The sequence below is a fragment of the Haemorhous mexicanus genome, chromosome 14 (assembly GCF_027477595.1).
Source record: "Haemorhous mexicanus isolate bHaeMex1 chromosome 14, bHaeMex1.pri, whole genome shotgun sequence".
In the NCBI taxonomy this organism is placed as follows: domain Eukaryota; kingdom Metazoa; phylum Chordata; class Aves; order Passeriformes; family Fringillidae; genus Haemorhous; species Haemorhous mexicanus.
The window spans coordinates 2856378-2878905 of NC_082354.1; the positions used below are offsets into that span (position 1 = coordinate 2856378).

General features: G+C 46.3%; 1 protein-coding gene across 2 annotated transcripts in view; it reads left to right on the top strand.

Annotated features, from left to right (window-relative positions):
- LOC132333958 (vascular endothelial growth factor receptor kdr-like) overlaps positions 1–21334 on the top strand; it is a 126241-nt gene extending 104907 nt beyond the window's left edge. For both annotated transcript variants that reach the window (XM_059859565.1, XM_059859566.1), the window contains exons 25-30: positions 2894–2993; positions 3611–3716; positions 4812–4936; positions 5173–5251; positions 7793–7887; positions 16046–21334. In XM_059859565.1, coding sequence (XP_059715548.1) covers positions 2894–2993; positions 3611–3716; positions 4812–4936; positions 5173–5251; positions 7793–7887; positions 16046–16250 — 710 coding nt within the window. In that variant the 3' untranslated portion in view covers positions 16251–21334. The remainder of the gene's footprint in view (positions 1–2893; positions 2994–3610; positions 3717–4811; positions 4937–5172; positions 5252–7792; positions 7888–16045) is intronic.
- Positions 21335–22528: the final 1194 nt, after the last annotated feature.

Consider the following 22528-nt stretch of genomic DNA (forward strand, 5'->3'; position numbering starts at 1 on the left):
AATGGCTCCAGGGGCTGCCACCCGTGCAGCAGCCTCTGCCCTGGCTGTGACATAGTACACAAACTGCTTTTTCACTTGGTGGCACAGGCTCAAAACCAGTCATTTTCTCTGAGAGGGTTTTTCATCCAGCTCATCCAGGCATGCCTGTGGTTTGGCACTGCTCACATCTGCAGCTCAAATGATAAATATTTAATTAAGGATTTGTGTCACTGATTGAATTCTGTCATATAAAAGTTTTACAGATCGTTGAGAGCCATGAGATGGAAGTTATTTGTCGTTGCCACAGGGTGTGTTTTGGCTCCCTTTTACAGCTGCTGCTCTCACTGCGTCCCACAGGCTGAGCACCCTCTAAAAAAGGGAAAAATACTGATTGGGAAAATGCAGAGTGCAGTTTGTGTGGTGAAGGCCAATAGCCTGCCTGCAGAAAGGCTGGCAGCCTGGATCTGCTTTGGTGATACACAGGGAAATCAGGACTTGAGGGAATATTAATTTCCATCTGGGGCTGAGTTTGCAATGAGCTTTAAATTATTCCAGTGGGGTCAGCACACCTTGTGTCAGGTGGTGCCAGCAGTGTTTAACACATCCTGAAATCACTATTGGTACAGAATGTCAGTGTCTCCTGGAATTTCAATGTGCACTGTTCCAAAAGCAATCAGAGATAATTACGAAAACAAGCAGTGCCTGGTAGTAACATCAGCATCTCATTATGCCACTAAAATAAAACCAAGATCAAAAGAGAGCTCCCATATCCAATGCATGCCACATCTTTGAGCATTTTGAAGGAGATTTCCCCTAAGGAAAACATCATGTGTAGGCCTTACACCATATGTTCCAGCCTACTTCTCTCCCAAGCTGTCTCAGCATTCCAAATCCAAGTTATCAGACTTACCCCATAGTCCAGATAAAGACAGTGCTGAGTGGAAGTGGGAAAGGGAGAGTTCCTTGCTTTTATGATCTGAGCTGCCTCCAGCTGGTAGGAGGCCAGCAGTGACCAAAATATAAATTACCAAAAGATCCTCCAGTCAAAAATGAATCATAGACTCAGTTCAGGGGTTGGAATGGATCTTCAAGATGATCTAGTCCCAACCCCTCCTGCCATGGACAGGACACCTCTTGCTAAACCAGGCTGCTCAAGGCTTTATCCAACCTGGTTTGGAACACTGCCAGGGTTGGGGCATCCATAAGCACCCTGGGCAACCTGTGCCAGGGCCTCACCACCCCCCAGTAAAATATTGCATCCTAAGATTTAACCTAAATGTCCCTCCTTTCAGTTTGTCCCAGCACTCCTTGTCCTATCACTGGTATCCTTTGCCTCCCCTGTATTTGCTCTCACCAACATCTTGCAGCTGATCTGATCTGTGATGAAACCAAAGAGAGAGAGAGCTCAGATTGTGAGAGCAAGTGGAATTCTCCATCCATGAGCTGAGCAGTTAATTCCCAGGTTATTCTGAGCATAATGACAGGCCAAAGGCAAGACTGGGAAGGAAAATCTGGGGATAAAGCAGAAATGATGGTGCTGCCTCTCTCCAGCTTACATAACTCCAGGAAACACTGTCACTCCTGTACCCTGGTACTTGCACATCCAGGGCATTCAGAAGTGCTGTGGATAAGCATCCCTGGGCTCTGGGTGTCCTGGGAGCCCATGTGAGCTGAGATTCCTTCTCAGGCAGTGCTGGGCTCTCAGCTCCCCACTCAGCAGGCTCTGCCCACTGAGCAGTCAGGTTCACAGAGTAGAACAGTTCTGGAAGCAGCCACATTTTGACCCCTTCTTCAAAGCTTTATCCAAAAGGTTTCTGCTGTTCTCATTGTGCCCCCAAGTGCACAGCACATGATGGTGTTTGCAGGAAATAAGCAGGAATGTTATAGCCAGTAAATCATACACAGATTCCTCCAGGGCTGGATACAGATTCCATTCAATCTCCCATGTTGAGACTTGATGAAATTGTTTCCAAATTCATCATCCAGCCTCCAGGATGCCAAAATGTCCAAGACAACGGTTGTGCTGCACAGGAAGCATTGGCTTAGGGGGGAGGAAGAGAGGGAAGTTACAAATCTCTTAGCTTTATCCACTGTAGGTTTAGTAGCATTTTAAATCTCAGCTTAGACTTCTGAATTTTACCTGTGAGCTCTGCATTACTCAGGTGCCAGAGCACTCTCCCAAACTTTTGTGGGAGTTAACACAAAGCTCCTTCACAGCATTCAACCTCCACAAAACAATTCCAGTTGCCATGAGCTGTCCTGCCAGGGTTCAGCCAGCACTTGAGTGGCACTCAAGGAAAACAGCAGTGAACAGAGTCAGGAAAGAAAACAAGGCTGAAAGGCTGGGAGGTCACTGTCAAGGGAGTCTTCCCTGGAGGATAATGCAGGAGGGGAGCAATTCCACTCATGGGATTGAACCAAGGTTCTCATGGTCCTTGGCAGGGGCCAGGTGCCCACAGCCCCCTCTGCACCTACTCACAGGGGTTCTGAGGCAATGAAAGATGAGCAGGAATTACTCACTCTGTGTGTATCCTCTCAGTGCAGGATACTGGCAGGGTAACAGTTTGGAAAGCACCAAGGAACCCATTGAATGAACTGGAACTTTTCTACCACTGGCCAAGAGATACTTTAAACTCTTAAACCAATGAAGTTCATTTCTCCTCTGCCATATTTTACCTTGGAGTGGTCCTGACTGTATCACAAAAGCAGAGGAGACACTGTGATTGAAATCTCTGAAGGACAGAGTCTGTGACAGGTTTCCAAACAAAAAATGCAGATTGTGAGTGACTGAACTCCTTCTTCACTCGAGCTCCTGTTACTGCCAGCCTCTGGGTGACATCAGATGCTCAGCAGAGATCCCCTGGGCTGGGACACAGGCTGTGCCACCCTGAAGCCCTGTCATTTCTCCCCCCAGGTGCCTCTCCTTACCCTGGGGTGCAGATAGATGAGGATTTCTGCCGGCGGCTCAAGGAGGGGACCCGGATGAGATCTCCAGAGTATTCCACTCCTGAAGTGTAAGAGCTGCTGGGAGCTGCTGGGAGCTGTACACCTCAGAAAAGAGATTGTGTGGCAGTGGGGAGGGGGAGGAGACCACAGCTGGTATTTTATGTTCAGTAAAGCTGTGATTGAGCATATTTTGGGTGTCTGACAGCACAGACTGATGCTAAGGACAGCCCAAGTCAGCCTGACCTTTGCTAACAAGAAGATGATCAGATGCCCCATGTCAGCTGTAGTTCATGGAGCTACTCATGTAGTACTACTGCATGGAGCTGCTCATGTGTACATGCAGCTGCTCATGTGTGCTACACTACTGATATAGTTCATGAAGCTCAGACTTCAGATTCTGTGACAGAAACCCAGTAGCCATAACCAGGACTTACTTCAGCAGTATCAGCAGGGCCCAGCAGCCAGACTCTAAGTTAGGTGAAAACCAAAATCCTGCAGGCTCACTGAGGCAGGACTGTGGAAGCAAAAAGCATCTCACATGGAAACTAAACCAGAATTTCAGCATGCGGAGATCCGAACCTCTCTTAATCCAAAGACCCACTGAACCAAGCAGCAGTGGAATGAAAGAGTTTGGAAGAAAAGCTCCCATCCTTTCCCATTCCTAATCCCTGTGTTGTTCCTGCAGCTACCAGACCATGCTGGACTGCTGGCACGGGGTCCCCACGGAGAGGCCGACGTTCACCGAGCTGGTGGAGCGCCTGGGGGATCTCCTGCAGGCCAACGTGCAGCAGGTACAGCAGGGCCAGCCCTCTGCAAGAGGTGTGGAGTTGGGCTGGACAGCTGTGTGCATGGGCAGGGTTATTAAACACCAAGATGAGATTTCACTTCCCAGCACAGCTCACTAGGGAAATCCCTGCTGGGATGAGTAAAGACAATGTTAACTACTCAGATGTTAACTTTACTTCTGATTTTCTTCACCTCCTGAACTTTGTCTTTAATTTCCAAGTTTATGTTCACCAGTGCTCTTGGGAGCTTTGCAATTATGCAGCTTGAAGCACAGAAAGTCAGGTATAGAATGATTAATCTCATAATAGTTAAACCAGTTGTTTTCTTCTTCAGTAAAAACAACCAGATCAGTTATGCAATTGTCAATTTAATTGAAGAAGAAATCAAATACTCTCCTCAAGCCTCTTCCTGTTTGTAAACAAATTTAGTGGAGCTGAGTTGAAGAGGGCCCAGTCTGCAATATGAAGAGCTTGTGAGTTTGATTCTATAACCAAAGTAAATTGAGGAGACATAAAAATCAAGATAAGGGAATAGGGCACTTAACTGCTTCTCAAAATTAAAAACAAAAAGAAGCACAGGGAAATTTGGACAAATAGTTTCAGGAGCTAAAGGCAGAGTCATTCCTGAGGATTGCTGCAGGGGGGTAATGACAATGCAGAGCTCATTACCATGTGCAGCAGCAATTCCTGGGAAGGATAAGAAATTAAATCCTTTCAGGCTCCCATTTTAAGGCCTGGCTCTTCCCAAGCTCCTGAAGTTGAACAAAACCAAGCAGTACATGGGCCATTGCTTCTGAGCTGGACTGGAATATCCCAGCCCATGTTCAGCCACCCCACATCACAGGGTTCCCAGAGTGCCTCACTTCCCTCACAAAGCCTCCTGCAGTCATTCTTGGATGAAGTGTGCATTTTAACTTCCATGACTTCCACAGTGTGAGGAACATGAGAATCACCTTGAACAAACATCACAGTTAAGTTAAAGCACTATTTAGTCCTTTCTCATCTCAAAGCTCTGTAGGATACAATAACCTCTCACATCTGAGATGCAGCACAGAATGAACTTTACCAGCTTTGTGCTCTTTTCTGTTTTTAATTTCATAGGATGGCAAAGACTACATTCCACTGAACATCACCTTGTGTCCAGATGGAGAATCCAACTCCAAAACCTGCCCTGTGGAAGAAAACTTGAACAATGGAGTGAATCGCTGGAGTGCAGTAGAAACTGGGTGAGAAAAGCAGATACAGGGTGGGGGGGAAAGAAACATTTCACTGTCTGGTATCCTCCCTTAATATGGCTGGTGGAAGAACCAGAGAAGTTTTTCAGGGTGTTGGATATTAGACACAAGAGGTGACAAAAGAGAAGTGGTCCAGGAAACTGGGCTGTGTGAGGAGGTAGCTGAGCTACAATGGGTGCAGCATCTGCCTGGGCTTTGTGCTGACCCCTTGACTTTCCTGCTTTCAGAAACAACAGCAAGAAGAGACCCCTGAGTGTGAAGACATTTGATGAGGTGCCAGTGGAAAAGGAGAAAGTGATGCATGAGGTAAGAGAGGTGACTGCATCCTTCCCCAGCAGGTTCACAGATCACCAGAAACACTCATTAGAGCTCTTGGAATCATTTGGTAGGAGAGAACTTTAAATCAGGCAGAAGATTTGGCTCTGGCACCTCACAGCCAGGGCTGTGTGACAACAAAGAAGGACCTGCATTTCTCTTAACAAATAATTTAAAGGGAAGCTCACATGTGAATGCCCTGGCTTTGATCAGGCTAAGGAGCTGTATGTGACATATTTCCAGGTGTTTTTCCACCATAAGAAAGTGGCAGCTCATTGAAATGAAGCTCTTGGAGGGAAATGTGTCCAGAACACATTCTGGCTGGCCAAGACAGCCAATCACTTGGTGGGGGTGAAGATGTTCAGTTCTGGGTAGACAAGAACAGGATTCAGTATCCTGGTCTTGATTCACACAAAGGGCTTTAATCCTGGATTTTCCTCACTGCAAGTGAATGTATTTATTGCCAGTTTAATGCCATTGCAGGGTGGGAGAATGTTAAAGGGTTTAATTTTGCTCCAGGGGAAAGCAAAGATTTGTTTTGTTACAGAATGAGGGTTCTGCTTGTTGGCTTCCTCTGAAGTTACAGGTGGGATTTTTTTTTTTTTTTAAATCCCCGAGAACAACTCCTGAATTCCCTCTGTGATCCAGGCAGGCCCTGGCTGCAGCTCCACGTTCTGCCTCCATGGCACCTTCTGTGTCCCTGAGGAGGGACTTCTGCAATGCACAGATGCTCCAGGGGGATCAAAGTTTAGGGAGAAAGCCTGAATCCCTCAGGAATCCTCCTGACTCAGGAGGAGCAGCAAAGGAAAGCTCCAGCTGAGAATCCCTCTTGGACAGAGCCATTCCTCAGAGCAGCTCCCTTGGGAAGGCTCAAGTCTGCAGCTCCAGCTTGTCCTGGAAACATTTCATGTCCTTGACCAACACAGCCTATTTGTCATTTGTTCTCTGCTGAGCACAAACTGAGGCCCATGATTGCCTTATATTTTCCCAGATGGAATTTCTGCCTCTTTATCAGTGTATCTCAGGGATTAGCAGGCTTAGAAATTTCCCTGGCTCCTGCATCTTCCCTCTTGCAGGATAAAATCTGTCCCTGTGAATCACACAAAGACATTTGCTAGATCAATGCAGTCTCAAGAGATTTCTGCTGCCAACAGGAGCATTACCTGCCTAAAAGCTCCCTGTTCATTTTCTAATAAACCTTTACATGAGGGGGAAAAATTTCCCAAAAGGGTGATAATACATCAAGAGATCAGAAATAAATGTGATGGTTCAACAAGGCTCTTTTAAATCCAAATCAGTGTGTGATCTGCTTTTGAACAAAGTAAGTGTACTTTGGTTATTGAAGTTTTCTTAATTATCAACCCTGAATAGTCATTAGGTCATTATTTCAAAGAGCTGCCTGAGCTCTCCAAGTGCTCCACCACACCTTCCTGCCATTGTGCAATTATCTGCAATCTCTGTGGAGGTTCTTTTAGCAGAGAGGTGTAAGCAAAGTGCAGAGCAGCCCCCAGATAAACTGTTCCTAGACCACGTGTTTGAAGGGGAAACAGTCAAGATAAAATCCAGAGACAAGCTGGGTTTTACTGAGGGTTTGACAGACCTCATTAATTCAGGATTTCACTTTATACTTCACAAACTCTCTTATAAACTGATCTTATTAACAACTGATAGATGACCAGAGCATGTATAAAAAGGCTTTTTCTTGTTATTTATGGTTTGATGAGATCATTTTTTATATCTTGATCAGTTTGACTGGCAAAATAAGACTAAGCAGAATTTCTCTTCTATGTTGAGGGCTTTTGCTGTCTTGGTTCTGACAAATGCACTGATGTGCAACTTTCCAGCATCACAAAATATTTCAAATGCAAAGAAACACCCAGAGCATTTAATGTTATTAAATAACTTAAAATGAGGACTGTGATGTCTGTGTACTTGCATAAACTTAGCACAAAGTTTAACTGCAGCCTCAAGACTCAGCCTCAAGTGCAGCAGAAGCCCAACCCCAACTTGAATCTAGACAGTTTTGTTGGACAGTTCATAAAAAAATCCATAAAGGCCAGGGCCATCCATCTTTACAAAGCACTTGCACTTACAAAATGCTGCTGAACTTCCACTTCCTTCAAATCCCAGTGTTTCTAATTGTGTATTTCCAGTGGGTATTTAAGGAGCTTTTCCTTGGAGGAGCCCAGCCAGAATTATTGGATATATTCTTTATGAATCTCAGTCTATTCTTATCTCAGCTATCCTACGTACATGGTGCCCATATGTCATGCTTAATATCAGTTTCAAATTTGAAAATGTCAAATTATTTTTTGATATGTTCATTTTAAGGGTGCTCTTTGGAAATGCAGATCAAAAACTTTATTGTCATAAAAACAAGGGAAACGTTCCCAGGCTCCAGAGCAGCATTCTCAGGAACACTTGGATAAAAACTGATAAGGCCTTGATAAAGGAAAATCCTGAAGGACTGCTGGCTCCTGCAGCAGTCCCAGGTTCAGATGTCCCTGATGTCCCCTTCCTTTTGCTCCTCAGGAGTCTGACAGTGGGATGGTGCTGACCTCAGAGGAGATGAAAAGCCCCAAGAGGTTGGAAATCCGTTCCTGGCCCTATGGGATCATGGCTCTGGCGTGAGTACTCTGGGGGATTTCTTTTTCAGACAGCTCCTCCTTTCAGAGAAATGCTTTTGAAATGTGCAGTTTTGTTTCTGCTGCCAGAAGGAAACATCTGGATATCCAGGCAAGCTAAGAGGAGGTGAACTCTGAATTTCAGCCCCATAACCAGAAAACCTTGGTAATGTGTTTTAATATCAAGGGGCAGCAGATTCTGCAAATGGGAGATGAGAGGAGGAAAAAATGAGAATATAGAGGTCAAAATTAGCTGTTTGCTCTCTGCCTCCCCAGTGTTCTCTCTCAGTGATGGAGCAGAGTTTGAAGAACTTGATTCATTAATGCAAAAGCTGACATTTGTAATTGTACCAGTGTGTATACTGAAGTCAGACAGAAGGAGTGGCATCCTTGCAGCTCATGGGATGTGAGTAAAGTCAAAATGCTTGTGCATAGCAAAGAGCAGTGCCTTCACCAGAGCCCTGATTGCTGCCCTTGCTTCATCATCACTCTGAGACAGAGCTGCAGAGAATTCCCTAAATCCCACCACCTCTGTAATACCTGGGTGGTTTGTTCACACCTGGTTTACAAACAGAGGCTGGGACAGGGTTTGCTGTTTGTTTATCCACTCACAGTACAATACAGATGATTAAAAGCAGATTTTTAGCTTTTTGCTGACAGTTCTTTGTATTTCAGTAACAACCACACAGGCAGAGGTGACCCAGTAGTGAAAAACTTCTCCACCTTCCTAACAATTACCCATTTTACTGATTCAAATGTCAACATGTGGAATTTCAAAGAACAGCTGCTCAAAATACTAAAAAATATATTATTATGTAGCAATTAATTCCTTATCTAATCAGTTAATTAGGCTAATTACTACTTGCCTAGAGTTTTCTCTGAAATCTACTGAGATTTGTATGAGTTTTCTGGGTACTGAGGAACTCCATGACCTTTCCCAGCAGAGCAGATAAACTGTTCTTGCTTGTTCTACACCAAGTCACCTCTTTTCTGCACTGAAGAGAAGTGAGGGATGAGAAGAAGCCTGGTGCACTTCTGGATATTCTGGGAGAGTTCCCAGGAGAGGGCATGGTCAGAGTGTGGCAGTTCTGGAGAGGTTGACTCTCACTCAGAGAGAAAAGCAGATGGAAAGGGCTTGCCTTGTCTTTGGTGCTTTAGAAGCATCAATTCCCTGATGTTTGAGGCCAGGAAAGGAGGAAAAGGGAGAAGAGGAGGAGGAAAAGGGAGAAAGAGAGGAGGAAGAGGGAGAAGAGAAGGAAAAGGGAGAAGAGAAGTAAAAGGGAGAAGAGAAGGAAAAGGGAGAAGAGGAGGAAAAGGGAGAAGAAGGGAGGAAAAGGGAGAAGATTTCCTAAGGAAAGGTGGACAACACTAACAGGAGCATTGGAATGCTGTGGATTGTGCTGGATGGCAGTGTGGCCTCAGGAATGTGGCTGCCCAGCAGTATTTTCCCTGCAGCCATGTCCCAGGGCTGGACCTGGTGGGATTAGCAGAGATCCTGATCCATTTCCATGTTTTTATCCCCTGCACACACCCAGAGCATTCCTGCCAGCACAATCCATTGCTATGGAGACCAAATGGCAGCAGCTCCAAAAACAGGAGCTCAAATGTCAGGAGCTGCATTACTGTGATGCTTCACCTGGGCTGATTCACCTCTTAGCTGCATGATGTCACACTGACACAAATCCAGCAGCCTCCCTGGTGGGATTTAGCCCTCTGAGGATTTCTGTCACCCACCCCTGACAGCTTTTCCTTATTGCACTTCTCCTGTTTGGATAAAGAGTTGGTAGAGGAGGGTTCCCCCTCTGCCCCTTCCAGGCTTTCTCCTGAAAATCTGAAAAGTCAGCCCCAAGCCAGATGTGGAAACACAAGAACTCCATAACAGCCTGTTCTTTAGAGATTTCCAGGAAAACCTTCTGACCTGCCAGCAGGGCCACTGGGAATGGAGGGAAGGCTCTGTGGGGGCAGTGAATCCCTGCCTGGCCCCACCACCTGGGCTCTCCCACTTCCACTCAACACTTCCATGGGGATTCCTGAGCCCTTCTGTGCCAGCAGAGCCTGCAGCCCATCCCAGCAGAGCCTGCAAGAAGCTGTGCTGTTCTCCTGCTGCCACAGTACCCACAGAGCTGTGGCTCTCCCTGGCACATCCTCTCCTGAGAGTCTGAGCTCCAGCTGAGGAAGCTTTCTTGTCAGCTGCCTTTTTTTTTTTTTTTTTTTTTTTTTTTTTGACTCTTGCAGACCCTCCTTGGCACAAAGAGCAGCTCCAACAGTGCAGAGCACCCCAAAGCCCTCTGGTTTGAGGACAGGACACCCCTGGGTGCTCCTGCACTGACAAGTGGCCAAACAAGGCTCGAAGCCTGTGGAATGATCTAGAGAGGTCAGAAGGGAGTGTGGGTTTAACAGGGGAGATAAAGTCACCCTTGTTAATGGTGTATCTCTCTCTATCAAAAACATTTACCCTGGATCCTTTTCAAAGTCTTTCTTTTCTAAAACAGAACTGTTCAAAGGCTTAGCATGTTTTCTAAACCAGGGTGGCTGCAGTCATTATTTTTGCCAAAATCTCACTGTTTATTTATCCTGCATTCATTCCTCTGTTGAGTTTAAAATTTGCCAACAGCACACACCATGGAGTGTCAGTGTCAAGAGTTTAGTGAGGATGAATCTGATATTCTGGGCCTGGGCTCACTGTTAGGCTGGACAATCCAAGTCTGAGCTTTTCCTACTGCTAAAATAGAGCAGGAAAGTTCTGAGTGTTTTATGCTGCTGAAGTAGAAAGTCACAGCAATAGCTGCAGTGAGAGATAGAAAGATTGGCTGGGATAACAACACTGGAATCAGCATTCAGGGAAGCACAGGGAGCACAGGGGATTTAATGATGGGCTGACTCTGGTGTCAGCTTCCATCTCACAATATTATCAGGCTACTGCCAAGCACTGCTTTAAAACCCTCCAGAGACTCTATAATCAAGTTATTGTTCAAGATGACAAAAGGTTTGGTATCTGCTCAGCTGTCCTCCCCCAGCTCTTCTCCTTCTCCCCCAAACCCAATCATCCTCTGCTGCTCAGAAATCCCTGCTCTGGTTCTGGCCCAGCCCCACCAGATCAGCTGAGGCTCAGCTGATCCTCTCTGGGCTCTGGATGCTGCACCCACACCCCAGCACTGGCTTTGCCAAGACAAGCTGGGCCTAAGGCAAGGCAGCAACACTGAAATGGTGGATTTTGCTCAGCAACAGCAGACATTCATGTCCAAACACACAGAACACAACAAAAAAACAGCCAGCATTGGGCTGGAATCCTTTCTCACCTTCTCACAGAAACGAGGCATGGAAACATGTTTGCTCCAGGGCAGAATGGAGCTCAGAAATAATAAATGCATTTGTTCTTGTGCCATGCAGCACCTCACACTGTTACCTGACCTGAGGTCTCCAAACTAGAACCTGGAATGAGTAGCTACTCAGGAGTTATGTAAAGCACTTTTTTCCAAGGATTATGCACTGTGCTTACAGCAGCAAGGACTGGAAGGGGGATTGTGAGAGGCTGTGGATTTGACTGCAGTGTTTTCCACCCCACTGCTTTTGGACAGGGACAGCTGAGCAGCCTGGCCACACATGTGAGGAGACTCGAGGGTGGCTTTGGCCTGGGAAAACTTTATTACCTGCACTTTGTGTTTGAAAATGCTTCCAAACAATGAATTCCTGAGCCCAACTCCTCAAGTTCTCCTGCCAGCTGAATGCTGATGCACTGGTGTGCCAGAGGGGAACCCAGGATGAAATTCCTCCTGCACAGCACTCAGTGGAAAATGTATTAAAGCAAACTGTGAATCAGTCATAGCTACCAGAAGGAAAAAATAACCCTTTTATTTCTTTAATTGCTGAAAAATTAAAATTAAAAAAAACCCCACCACTCTTACTCTGAGCCTTTTTAAACACCTTTGAAAGCTCCTACAAAGCCCTGAAGCTCCTACATGTTATTAGGAGAGGTAGTCATGACACAAACTGCTCTACTTGGCAGCAGTCAGCCCAATTTCTCATCTTTCCCTAAACACAGCCTCTGAACATGGCCAGGTTTCCTACATGGACAGAAAAGTCCACTAGTTTTTCTACTGACAGCAAAATACTTGGGTTTTTTACTGCAGAGCAGTAGGAGCTGCTGCACTTGGGGCAGGAATCCCTCCCTGCTCAGGGTGATGTTCCTGCAGCCATCCTTCGTTCTCCACAGTCCCCTTCAAGTCATCGACCCCAAAATGTAAATTAACAGAAGCTGCCTCCCTCTGACATGAAATAAACAGCTCCACTCATGGTTTCCCAGCTCTTTGATGGTTTCAGTATTCTTCTATCTCCAAAATCTCTGGATTTGTACAGTAGGAAGAAAAAGCCTCAGCAGGGAGGCCTTCAAGCTACTGCAGGATTATCCTCTGTGCTATCTTCTAAGCTGTAGTACCCTCAGAAAACAATAAAGTTTGTGGAAGATTATTTAATATTCAGGCTGTGTCCCCAAACAGGACACCATGGACAGGACAAACAAGGTGGTTCTCAGGGTTGTCACTGCAATTTGTGACAAATTTGGGTCAGAGGGCAGCTGAACCCCAGCTGAATGTTGTGGTGTTCCCACTGATCCTCAGGGCTGGGCCATGCTGGGGACACTGACAGGGGAGCCTGGGCTGGGACAGTTCCAGCCCTGAGCAGATCCAGCCAAACTGATTCATCCATTTCTCTCTGGTGGGCTCCCACAGCACTGCAGGGTCAGGCAGAGCAGGGCAGGGAGGAAGCACTGCTGGGCAGGGCAGTGCCAGGAGAAGCCCTGAGCCAAGGACTGGCCAGCTTTCATGAAATCAGTCCATCCCATAACCATCAGTGACCTCTGGAGCTGCACAGCTGGGTGTGCCAATGCAGCCCCTCCAGTCAGAGGCTGCTTGCTGGGGGCTCAGGGAGAAGGTCCCTGCCAAGGGGCCAGCCCAGGAAGGGACTTTTGGGGACCCTGGAGCCCCAAGCACCGAGCACAGCCAGGGCAGGGCTGGGCTCTGAGGGCTGGGGCAGATCCTGAGCACCAAGGACAGATGGAAAGGGATGAGCAGCCTCATCCCCAGCAGCAGCACAGCAGGCTCTGTCTGTGACAGCAGCATGAAAGGGGAAATGCAGACCCCACAGAGAGCTTTAATTAGGAAATGCATTGAGATGAAAGGGATAGTACTGGCAGTTAATTGCATTGGTCTGCCATTAGATACAAGTGACACAACTTCCTTCTGAGCCAGCCATCAGCTCTGTGTCTCTGGAGCAGAGAGGACATTCAGGAGTCCTCCAAAGCCCCGCCTGATCTCAGCAGCAGGCAGAGTGATTTGTTCCCAGATATCGAAACTCCTGAGCCACAGGGGCAGGAACCCAACAGGAAAACTTGCTGGGAGTCTACAGGGGGCTGAAATTTTCCCTTTTAACCCTAAAAACTCAGAGAGATGCAGGGTGGGGGGCAAATTAAAGTGATACTTGGGGGAAATGAATTTGTAGAGAATTTTTAAAGTTTGACAGAAGGTTTATGTAGCATGTATTTGTATGCAAACTTTGAGATAAGAAATGTTGACTTAAAAAAGTTATGGAATAGGATAGACATTGTTGAGAGAGAAATAGAATTAGAAATAAGTTTTAAAGGATGGTTTTGTAACTAAGACTAGATACTTTAGAGAAATAGAACTATGAAAGATGTATTGTAGTAAGACTTATGAGGGGTAATTTTAAATTATTAGCTTTAAGGCCCTTACAGTATAGTGATACTCTCAAGCTTCCAAATTAAACTGATGCTCTCAAGCTTCTCCCTGTCTCCAGTGAAAACTTTAATAGCTGGCAAATTGGAAGCCAGAGCATCCATGGAATTGTCTGACACGAGCCAATGGAACTGAGCAACAAAAGGAGAATTCCATAAATAAACAAAGTTGTGGCTGCATGGCTCATGTCAGGGAAGTTTAGCTGCAGACAAACTCTGTTTGTAGGGAATGGAGAGCTGCCAAATCTGTAGGATACAAAAGGAGTTTCCACTCCTGTTTCTCTCTGGACAATGAGGTCAAAGTTGTGAAAGCAAAGGGTGCTACATTTTTTGTTGACGTTCTCAGGGTTACTGTTTATTTTAGAATTTCTGCTCTGCCTCTCCACAGGTTTGGTTTCAATGCCTTGTGCAGGTCTGAAAGCACAGAAGCAGCAGCTTTGTTGTAAAAACTGCAGCAGTCCTGGAAGCCAGGCTCATTCTGGGCATGCAAGATGCAGTGGGCTGGCTCCTGCAGCTCAGGCTCACTTCCCAAAGCTGGAGGTGCAAACCTGCCATGGAAAGCCAGCCCAGCACACCAAAATCAGAGCCTAAATGAACCAGCCCATGTGCCAGTGCAGCTGATCAGAGCTCAGCTGTGTGCTGTGACTGAATCTGGCTGCACAAGAGCTTCATGAGTGATGTACAGGACATGAGCACACATTCTGTAGGCAATTCACAGGTGGAGCCTGCAGGCTGCTCCTGTGCCTATGCACACAGCAGGAACCACTGTTCCACTCCAGCCAGTGCTCTGAACACCTGGGATCTTTCCAGAAACAGCAAATTTTTTTTTTTTTTTTTTTAATATAGTGACACTGGTTCTGTCAGCCAGTGGCAATATCTGCAGCTTGTGGGAAACCTGAAACTTTTGACAGGTTCCAGACTCAGAGGCAAGAGAACACGACTTGTAAAGTGCCAGCAGCAGAACCCAGTGCCAGCAGGGCAGATTTACCCTTTCCAGCTGAAAGGAGCTCTGTGAGGCCATTCAACCTGCTGCTCTCTGCTGCACCATCCAAAACACATCACACACACAGTTCCTGTCCTGGATCTGCTATTTTCCTATTCATGGCTTTGCTGCCCTCCCTCCAGTTGCTGGGTCTGCCTCCTGCCTTTGGTTTGTTCCCTGGAGCAGGAGCTGGCTCTGCTTTCTTCCTAAAGCACCCCAGTGAGAAAATGAGCAGTGCTGGGGACTGGAAGCACTGCAGAAGTGCCAATAAAATGGCACTATTGCCACTATAATGGCAATAAATGAATTCTACAATTATTTGATGAACTGTTGACTATTCAGATTTGGTTTAGGGTCATTAAAATGTAACTTGATACTACTTTAAACACATATGAAGCACACACACAAAGTGCTTGGGCACTGCCTGATTTTTAATTCTCCCAGGCACCTTCAAGTCATTCTGAGCTGAGGCTTGAGCAGTGCTGTGACGAGTCTGTGACGAGTCTGTGGCTGAGGTCCCTTCCCAAGAGCTGCAGTTCAAGGGTCCTGAGCAAAGTGCAGCAGCTCAAAGGCCACTCTCACACTGGAATCCTTTAGAGCACCCCTCAGTTTTCCAGGCCTCTTCCAAGGAGCTGCTCAGTGTCCTGCTTTTGCACCATAGAAGTGCCAACCAAGGTTGACAGAACATCTTTTTTAAGGCAGCCTGTGACAGAAAGAACCCTTTGAGTTCTCCACAGCCCTTGCTGTTCCTCGAGGTCACCCTGTGACACCAGGTTCAGGGTTCTCCTGCTTTTAACCCCGAGGCTGCTCCATGTGGTGGAAGTTGCTCTGCCTCACCCTCCATCACCTGGAACAGGGGAAGACAGGAAACAAAAGCAGCTGGAATGCTGCAGAGCACTGCCCTTCAGCAGCCCCTGGGTCAGGAATGTTAAAGGGCTGGGGAATATAAAAGGGATTTTGCCCTGCACTGCCTGAGCGTGTTCAACACACGCTCCTGCTTTCAGTATCGGTTTAAATTAGGGTCTGCCAGAGATTATTCAGTATTTCATCCCTTATTATGCTTCAAGAAAAGTCATAGCCTTCAGCTCTGCTTTCAGAAAAGTCAAATTTTTACTGACCTGTGTCAGAACAATGAGGGAGGATATTACTGTGTGTACAGGACAGGTGCCTTTACAAGTGAGAGATCTGTGGTGCATTGAAATGTGCTGAGCTGAAAGGACAGGGCAGCAGAGCTGGAATTACTCCTACATCTACTTTTAAAACACAGAGTTATTTAAAATACCTCAGTTCCCTCATCCAGTCAGCAAAATTGTCTTACAGAGTGCCACAGAGGTAAATTGATATTTTTATATATTTATTTCTTGAAGAAATCATTTTGACCATTGGTTACAGAGGCAGGCTGGATACATCCCCATGTTTGTTCCCAACAGGAGGAGAGCAGTCAGCAGGAGCAAGGAATCCATCCTGGCTGACCACGAGACTGTCAAGTACCAGCCAGCAGTGCAGGTGGAAGAGGACACCATGGAGTTCCCCCTGGAAGACTCTGTCCTGCTCCCTATGGATCCCAGCCTGGAGTGCCACAGCCCTCCTCCAGATTACAACTCTGTCATGCACTACTCAGCCCCCCCAGTGTAAGCAGTGCCCTCGGGGGCTGCAGCTCAGCCCTGCCAGGCTCTGCTGTGCCCCCAGGGAGCCTGGGTGAAACAGGAGGGAACTCTGCTGGGATAATGCTTCACGTGTTTCTTCTGGCACATCTCACATGGGATTAGAAACAATTTAAGAGCATCTTCTCTCTTCTCTTTAAAGGCCTATTGCAAGATCTGCAGTGAATTAATGACATTGTCTGTCAGAGACATAGTAGGGGCTGTACCCCTGAACTGCTGCCACTCCTCCCCCTGGCTGGGGCTGTTCCTTGGCACTGCCAGATCCACACATTCCTTCATCCCCACTTCACCCCACGAGGGCCATGCCGAGCTGGTTGGCAGCACAAGATTCAAGCTGCTGGCCCTGACACATCCTGCAGGGATTGCTTAGGCCAGTGCTGGAAGGGATCTGTTGAAGACAGCAGCATATGAATGTTTTGGGCTTGGAGAAAAGCTGAAACACCCTTCCTAACTTGGGATTTTGCCTCCTGTAAATATTTCTGAAATATTTTGCAATCCAAGCTATATTGGTTGCAATTTAGATTTAGTGATTTCCACTGCCCAGAGGATACACTCCTAAAGATGGCATGGCCCAGGGCAGGCTGGTAGTGCCTGTGTGCCTGCTCTTTGGGTCAGCAGGGCACACAGGGTGGTTAAATCTGAGGCCCTGGGCTTCCCCTTGTTCCAGCAGCAGTTTATTCTGCAGACATGCAATAGGGAACCTTGCTGGAGATGCTCTGTGATGGCTGCAAGGCAAAATCACTGCCTTAAGTAAGAACCTTCTCAACTCAAAGAGAACTTCCCAGCTCATACACACCTTTGTGTGAATGTGCAGAAAACTCTCATTACCAGCACAAGAGTTACACAAAAACTCACACACACCCTTGAGGCACCAGCAGGGCAGCAGCATTTTTATGTTTCCTTTCTGCACACAGGCTATTTACTAAAACAACACACAAAACAAAAAAAAAAGCATTTCCTCTGGATTCTGTGGGGGTGCCCAAGGGTTTGACCCTGGGGATACTCTCCCTGTTAAGCTGCAAGCCCATGTGACACACAATTCTGACTGTCTTGCCAAGGTAAATACTGGTATAAAATGCAAAGCCTTCCTGGGTTCAGGGTAATTCAAAGATGGAATGTTGCAGCAGGACTGAAAGGATCACAAATTCTCCCATGTGAGCCAGTGACAGTGGGTTTGCCCCTGCCCCAGAGCTGTGGGTGGCAGGGACTGTTACAAGTGTGCCCAGGTGCCCTGTGTGCCCTGTGCATCATCACAGCAGCCTCACAAATGAGCAAATGATCCTTAGCCTTTCATGTGCTCTGCAACAATCAGAGTTGGCTTTAAAATTTAGGAAGGGAAAGGTCTCCAGGTTGCAAGGAGAAAAAACCAGGATGAGCAAGATGTTCACTGACACTGAGGGCTGTAACCTCCTGAGTTACAAACTGATCTGCAAATGGCTTCCTGTGCAGTTTCCTCCAAGATCTGCACAGCCCTTTCCTTTTCTCCCTTGATTTGACTTCTTCAGTGGAAAAATAATTTTTTTTCATGATTCAGACTAGAGGGGGATGAAATCCAAGCCTTGCAAAATGATGCTGTTACCTTGGCAAAGACAGCTGCACGCCCTCGCAGCAGCGAGGGGAGTTTTCTGGATGAGTGCTTGCAGTGGGCTATGCTGAAGGAATCACAAACAAGCCTCAGGTATTCTCAAAGGGGAAAACAAATCTCCAAATCCACCCCACATTAACTGTGAACTCTCAAGCATCTGAAGGATGGGCTCTGGGGAACTGCACTGCTTCTTCTCTTGACTTCAGAGTCCCTTATCGATCACCTGCAGTCCCTCCAGAGCCCCCTGCTCATAGTGCACCTGCTAGATAGGTGTGGGCTGTAGTTGCTTTATGGTCATTTTGCACTGCTTTGTATTTTAGTACCTATGTATTAAGTAAGAGCTGGTCAGAGAAGAGAAGACACTACTGGGAAAGAATTCTGCTGAGCCCCAGGAAGCTCACTGGATTGGCTTTTCAGCAGACACTATTAGCTATCTATAGCTCTGATCAATCAACTGATTGATCAGTCAATCAGTTCTTGTGGAAATAAATGACTGATGAGGCAAAGGAAGAGAAGGTGCAGCCTGTGTGTGGCTCTGCTGTTGATGGCCTCAGCTGGAGATGTTTGTTACTGCACCTTGAGCTGGAGGGTGAGAAAACGGCACTGAAAAACCTTCACTGAGGAACTCTGAAATGTAGGAACAAAACCTGCAGGTGTGCTCTGTGTTTTGAGGAACATAGGAAGCTCTGCTGGGGGAGCTGAGCACATGGCCTCCCCCTTCCCTGAAGGATGGGCTGCAGGGTTTCTCCAAGGGCAGAGGCACAGGAGCACGTTTGGGAGCGGGGCCCAGCAGACCCTGGGGAGCCAGGGCCCTTCTGGCTCTCAGTGACACCACCAGCCTTTCTGTGCCACCTGAGGTGGTGGCACAGGGCACAGCTCCAGTGCTCCAGCTGGTTAAAGCCCTGGTTGCACTGAGGGCTCCTCTGCAGGGGCAGAATTCAGAACATCCTGAGCACATCCAGCCATGGAAGGGACTGACTGGTGTTTGGGCAGCTGTTTCCAATGGTATTTCATGGAAGATTTTTTTCCTCCTTATAGTAAATGTAACAAGCAAAAGTATTGCCTGAAAAGTATTATTGAACATATTCTATTTTATTTACTAATATTTTGTTTGTCCTTCTCTCGCCTCCCTTAATTTAATTATTGTTCTCTTCTTCCAATGATGTATATAGTGCACCCTGTAGCAACAAATACAGTATTTCATTTATATGGTAAAATTTGTAACATTTTAGTCCAAAGAGAGAGAACTACCCAGATGTAACAGAGTTAAGTATTGTACTAAACATTTCACTAATGCTTGCAGGCCAGGCTCCAGTTTACAATGCCCCACTAGTGCCATGGCACAACAGCTCTCTTGGCTGGGAGTGTCTCTGCCTCTCACTTCTTCTCCATGTTATTTACTTCCAGTTAGGAAACAGGAATCTGGAGGAATTTGGCAGGTGTATCTCATTCCTGGAAGTGTCACCAAGTGCAGCATGTGTTAAAGGTGAGGGATTCCCACTGCCTGGGTTTTAATTGGAGGCTGGTGGATTGGCTAGAGGATCAGAAGGGGTAAATTGTTTAATGATGTGATGTTTATTATTTTTTCAGACTTCTCAGGGATTCTTACTCGACTCCTGTCTGCCAGCTGCTTTCTCTAACCTGAGCTAGTGGGATCTGTATTAACATGTACCTTTGTTTCCTTTGATGGTGCTCACTCCTCCTGCCTTTGTGCTCCTGGAGGCCCAGAGAATCAGGGCAAAGGAGCTCGGAGCTCTCCATGGAATTGTGTTGTCTCTTCTCCAAGAATCCCCTCCCACTTAGGTGTCCAAGTGCCTTCACCTGCATGCTCTTGTTCAGGCTGGTGTTGTAACAGTCTCCTCTTTTCTCTACTTTTCCTATGTTTCTTGTTATTTGCTCTCCCAGTCCCTTTGGATTGCTTTGCTCTGCCTATTCCCTAAGATCAGGTGTAGGATCATTTCACTGCTGTTTATCCTGTGCTTGCAGAGGCTGAACTAGATAATCTAAAGCAAGATTTTCACATTAAATCCTCTATATATAGCCAAGGAAAACTAGTTTGTATTAGTTTGTCTGGAAGTCTGTTTGTGTCCTTCCCTGAATAGGAGAAGCTTTTTAATCTACTGATTTTTCAATATTGGTGTCTGGAGCAAAATGAAGGCTGGTGACTGTGTGAATGTGATCTTTCCCAGAGTCCTTTCCTCAAACAATGAGGTTTCTGTAAGGTTCCCCCAAGTTATCCCCACAAGAAGGGGATCCCCAGCAAGATGTGTCCCAAGGATCTGCTTGGGATGTCAAGGAAGTCAGATAGAACTCAAAGTCTGAGTAATGGTGTCAAACAAACCCCCTGAGTGCTGCAGGTGAACACACTTAGGGCTCCTGCAGAGCTCAGCTGCTCTGCTGCCATCCCACTGACACAAACCCTCCCTCACTCACCTGCTTGGCAAATGCCAGGACACCCCAGAGCATCCAGGTGTTTCTGGCACTGGATTTGCTCTCCTGCTCACTGCAGGAATCTCAGCTGCCATGCAAGCCTGCAACTGGCCAGGCTGGTTCCTGATGTTTCCCCTCACTTATCCTTCATGTCCTGCCTCACTCTGCAGATTCCATCTGGCCTATCCCAGCTCTGGGGAGGTGGGCTGGGCTCCAGGATCCCTAAATCCCACAGCACCAAGGGGACACACCAGGAGCTGTTTGCAAGCAAATAGCTACAGAGCAAGATAAGCATTATCAGGTTTCCCTGAACACAGGAATTGCTCAGGATCAGTATCACACTCACAGATCAGCCTAGAGGTTTTTCCTTATCATACAGTGAATTAAAAACACAAAAACCAGCCATAATTCTTTATTTCCTCCCTGAAAATGTAATGGCCAAACACTGGGATCCGTTTTCCTGGATTTTTACTACACCACAAAAGAACAGAAAGAATTTTGCCAAAGTCACAGCACCAGCACCATCTTGCACAAGTGAAATTCAGGGAGGAGTTTGGGATTTGGCCTTTTCAGGAGTCAGGCAGTACAGGGGACTGTGCAGGTGCTGAGCCCAAGCACGGGGTGGTTTGTTTGACATTGTTATTTCCATTTTTTGTGAACACAGAATGGAAAACCTGCTGGCCTGGGTCAGTTGGGACCACAAGGGTGACAGGTAGACCAGTGTGGGATGCACTGAGCACTGTCCTGCTCTCCTGGTAGACTAAATTCATTTTTCCTTAGACCTTGAGTTGTCAAAGCAGCCACTGAAAACTGGGAAAAACCAGAAACTTGGGACCTACAGAAATAAAACTGGGAAAAGCCAGGAACTTGGGACTTACAGAAATAAACCAAGTGCCATGTTCAAAGCACCAGGGAATGTTTGTCTGCCATGTTCCTGTCTGCCTGAAGAATGTATGCACTGAAAACAACGCTTTCTTATGTAGTCAAAAATTGTACTGTATCTATTAACCAAAAAAATAAAAAGATTCTATATTTATACAGCCCAGGGCTGCTCTGTGTCATCTCTTGGTTTGAAAAGCGTTGTCCTTGAAGCAGAATAAAAATAAATAATGCAACAGTTTTGAGAGATTTTTGGAAGGCATAGATCTCATCCAAATTTCTACAGGGGGTTCCAAAGTTAGGACAGAAGCTGCCACACTGCTCAGAGGAAACTTCCCACTGCATTTGCTTTAAAGATTCACAGACCTCTGAAAAAAATGGGCAATTTGCTGGAGAAATGCACCAAACCAGCCTCTGCCAAGAACAGCCCGTGGAACACAGACAGTGTGTCTGGTTGTTTCTAAGATATCTCAATAAATGGGGCTGAGAGAGAAGAGAGAATCACAATTCTGCCTGCTAAGGACAGCCCTTGGTCACCACAGCATGTCAGTACAGAAGTCTGTGAAGATAATCTGCAGAACATGAGGGCATCTGGGGCTTGTTCAGCCTCAGAATTCCAGAGGTTGTGTTGGATTTGGCTGGCCATAATATTCTAAAAAGAACACCATTAAAGAACTATGTCCCAATATGTTACTGAATTCTCTTTTGAATAAACTCTGCACTGTTCAAATACAGACTATTCCATGCTCTCCATTTGTTGTGAAGGTTTAACATTCAGAATGCCAAGTGAAAAAATCTCCCAGCTCCATCCAAGTGCAGCAGACCTGCTGCCCCTTTCCTCACCAGCTGGCTGGTTTTTCTGGAATACCAGTCCCATTCCTCTTTCCACTTCGGTGGCACAGCGGGTAACTACCAGCAGAAAAAAATGAGATTTTTTTTTTTTCCCATACTGACAAATACCAGTTTCTACTCATGGCTTAAAATAAATACTGATATTAGGAAACAAAAAAAAAAAAAAAGAAGTGTGTTAGAGTTTCAGAGCCATTCTTCCATTAGCAGCCTTAAAAGTTATCGGGCTGTGTATTTTGCCAGTCACATTAAAAACTATGAAGCACTCAAGTCACTTCAAACATTTTAGTTTCTCTTCATTCCCTGTTCCAAACACTCCTAGAAATAAGTGTCTAAATTATACATGTCATTTGAAATGCAGCAATCTCCTTTCATCCCCATAATGAGCAGGAACATTCTTCTCTGGGAACTGAAGGATGTTTCAGCTCCTTACGTAAGGCGTGAGTCACCTCCCGCGGAAACCCACGGATTAGAGAGGGGAAGCAAAATATACAAAATTAACTCTG